This window comes from Brassica oleracea, chromosome C4, assembly GCF_000695525.1.
Source record: "Brassica oleracea var. oleracea cultivar TO1000 chromosome C4, BOL, whole genome shotgun sequence".
Classification (NCBI taxonomy): domain Eukaryota; kingdom Viridiplantae; phylum Streptophyta; class Magnoliopsida; order Brassicales; family Brassicaceae; genus Brassica; species Brassica oleracea.
In genome coordinates, this window is record NC_027751.1 from 40,562,411 (window position 1) to 40,566,239 (window position 3,829).

Here is a 3,829-nt window from a genome sequence, read left to right on the forward strand (position 1 = left end):
AAATAAATAAACAGAATGTTAAAAAAAATCGAAACACTCACATTGTAGTTCTCAAACATACCCATTGACCCTTCAGCACAAACATTTTGTGGAACCGTCTCACGTGGCTCTGTAGAAGGTGAGTTAGTCTTGGATTTTTTGTCGTAAGACTCAAACAGAGTACTGAGCTTATCACGCAAGTTTCTCAACTTTGCATCACGTGTACTCATGTCAAGCTTCCCTAAACAACAATCCACAATAGAAAGGTTAAAACGTGGATCAAAGACGACTGCCATCGCGAAAACACAACTGACTTCTTCCCAATATTTATCAAACTTCTCTTTCATCGGTGGCACCATCTCTCTGACAACCTCATCTTCGCTTTCTTCATTAATTCGAAGCCAATCATTGATCAACCAAACCTGATAGAAATACAAGTTCGAAGTCGGGTAATTGGAACCAGACATCAAACTTGTAATCACAGCGAAAGGTCTCAAAAAACGGCAGATATTCTCAGATCTTGTCCACTCCTCCGCTGTAGGCGCCATTTTATAACCTCTCCTATCAAATGTCTCCAACTTAACAAACGCTTTGCGAAACTTGATGGCTCTTTCAAGCATATATAAAGTTGAATTTCATCTTGTCTGCACATCCAGTATCAGACCCGCATTTTCCTTTATACCAGCAGCAACCACACATTTATCGAACAACACTTCACGCGCTTCCGATGCTAATACATACTTAATACTCACTCTTACTTTGTGCAAAGAACCTCCAATAACCTTCAAACCATCTTGCACTATGAGGTTAAGTATGTGAGCTGCAGCTGCGATTTCACAATATCTTGCATCGAGTCGTTGCTTGTAGCATTATCTAATGTGATAGAGAACACCTTTTTTTCTACTCCCCACTCTTTCAGTGATTCAAGGAGCTGCACCGCAACATTCATACATGTATGTGGTGGTGATAAAGCACAAAACGTCAAGATCTTGCTGTTCAACTTCCAATTTCGATCAATGTAATGAGCCGTCACACACATATAACCCTCACGTTTTAGCGATGACCACAAATCAGACGTCAAGGAAACTCTTCCAGGAAGACTCGCTAATTCCCTCTTCAGTGCATCTCTCTCGTTTTCATACAACCGATACACATCTGCTTTCGCAGTGTTTCGACAAATGGTTTGGACATCAGCATTCAAATACCTCCAAGTGTCTCTCACTTTTTCATACTCCACATACGAAAATGGGAGGTCATGCTGGACTATTGTGTTAGCGACCAGCTGCCTAAACACAAGATGGTCATATTTGTGAGGTACTAATTTCCCTTCAGCATTGACATTCATCTTCTCATTCAACCTTGTATACATTTTGCATATACCACGATAACTTTTCAAGGACGTAGTTCCATGCCCGTGAGAGCTCCAAGCATACTTATTCTTGCAATGATTGCATTTGGCTTTCTCCTCGTCATTGGGTTTTCGAATCACACAAAAATCCACCCAAACATCTGACCTTTGCCTACTCTTCATAGCAGCATCCTCATCGTCCTCATCAACATCGTCATCCACATTAATCTCCTCTTCATGTATTTTCTTCTTCTTTTGCGGCTCCAGCGAGTCTGACCTTTGCTTCTTTCCATTTTTTGGAGCCGGCTTGGAACACCTTCTCCCTCCACGTATTGTAGCAGCAACCGTTTTTTTTTTCCTTCCATCGCCTTTGAAGACGATCCGGATACAGTTGAGAAACTCCCTGATCCGAGAGCACTCCCTGATTCGAGAGAAAATTGTTTGCAAGGCGGAGTGGGTTTAATTGGAGGAGGAGTCTCCTCAACATCACTATCGACCTCATCATCAGCTACCTCAATCACTCGTTTTCCTTGTTGCTTCTCTCCATCAGAACAACCCATCTCAGTCTCACGACTCTCATCAGCAGCGGCAAGGGCTCCTATCAGGCGTTGAGTGTCGAAGTCACAAGTATCCAAGAACTTGAAATTGGGATCCATCTCCTTTGTAGCCGCTCTCAAGTTTCTTTCTTAGTATTTGTGTTTTCCTCACAACAGTCAATAAGTCGTGAGAGAGTTGTTTCCGTGTGTTTAGGTTTGTTTTGTTAGGGTTTTTTAATTTACTTAGTATTATAATTTTATTTTTAAAAATTAATATTTCTAAATTTCAATAACAAACGTGAAACGACGAAGTCATAAAACAGAACAAGATCAAACATCAAAGTGGGACAAGCTATACTTTGACAGACTCATGTTTCATGCAGACAAGAAGCAATATATTCAGCTACACAGTCTATGGTAAGACCAACAAAATTGATAAGTTCTCACAGTCTATCAAGAGCAATATACTCAGCTACACAGTCTACTGTAATATCAACACAATTGTTAAGTTCTCACAGTCTATCAAGAGCAATATACTCAGCTACACAGTCTTACAGTTCCTCATCAAACAATCATAACAAGAAGAGTACATAGAGGGAGAGATATAGAGAGAGAGAGAGACCTACCTGTTTCCTAGACCTAGAATGAGCAGTAGATTCTCTGTTTTTGATCATCGCTTATGCCTTTTATCTCCTCTGCTTTCATTAGAATCTTGGCTTCTTTTCTTCCCAAACCTCGTAAATTAATCAATAAAAACAGAACAACAATAAGTATCAGCATGACATTATCAATGAATGTCTATTCATGCAGATAAGATCAAACACAAAGAGAGACAAAACTCATATCAGAACAACTCATGATGAACCTATAAATCATTTGACTTTGTAGCTTAGTTGAATCTAAACCAATGCTCAGTGATACGACCAATGATGTGCTTGCGAACAAAAACCACCCCGAGTCTAAACTAGGGACCAGCATGAGTCTACGTTCATCAACAAACATATCAGAAACAAACTACTGCAGAGCCTAATCAAATACCTTTGTAGTCCAGGAACAAGAAGCTACCGCATATGGTGGTAGATCGAGGAAGAAGAGAAGCTATGGTGGGATCTTTTGTAGATCGAGGAAAAACAGAAGCTCCGTTGGAGGCTCGAGGAAGGAGTGAAGTTTCGGTGGTGGGATCTCCAAGAAGAAAAGTTATGGTGGTGGTAAGAAGATGGAGAGAAGCTCCGGTGGAGGCTCGAGGAAGGAGAGAAGCTCTGGTGGAGGCTCGAGGAAGGAGAGAAGTTCCGGTGGCAGGATCTCCAGGAAGAGAAGTTATGGTGGTGGAAAGAAGACGGAGAGAAGCTCCGATGGTGGCCTTAGTCGAGGAGAAGAAGAACAGGTTGGTGGTGATGCTCCTCTGGTGTTCGTCAATGGAGTCGCGGCTACAGAGAACATGAATCACCATTTTCGTCTCTCTTTTTTTTTTTCAGGTGTAGACACAACAAAAGAGGAAGTGGTGCGGGTTCAGTCTGCCCCGCAAGACCCGCAATGACCCAAACCGCAAAGGCCCAACCCGCATGAGACTTAACCCGCGAGACCCGCTCACAAATGTGCCTACAGTATCTCTGCTCAAACCTGCCCCGCATGGGTCTTGTACGGGCCAGGCCCGCGGGCTGCGGTCCATTTGCCATTCCTAGTGATAATGTTATTATAGCCACTAAAAGATACACTGATTCTTGTATTACTCTAAAAGTATGGAAAAGAAAATATCCAAGTGGTTGAATCTAGTTAAAAAAAAAAAACCTAGCCGCTCCCAGACACGATAATCGAGGCACGCTTTGTTTTCACCTTCTTTGGCGCCGGTGAAGCGAGATCTTCTCGGCGCCAGGCCTTCCCTGCTCTTTGTTTATGCCTTTTCGTCTCTCTGCTCCTTTCAAGTCTCTTGTCTCTATACTGTCCGTTTTTAAATCTTTCGTTTTTT

General features: G+C 42.2%; 1 protein-coding gene across 1 annotated transcript in view; it reads right to left on the reverse strand.

Annotated features, from left to right (window-relative positions):
• LOC106338893 (zinc finger BED domain-containing protein DAYSLEEPER-like) overlaps nt 1-527 on the reverse strand; it is a 1,355-nt gene extending 828 nt beyond the window's left edge. Inside the window, exon 1 of the mRNA XM_013777763.1 lies at nt 42-527. Within this exon, the coding sequence (XP_013633217.1) occupies nt 42-527 (486 nt within the window). The remainder of the gene's footprint in view (nt 1-41) is intronic.
• Nucleotides 528-3,829: the final 3,302 nt, after the last annotated feature.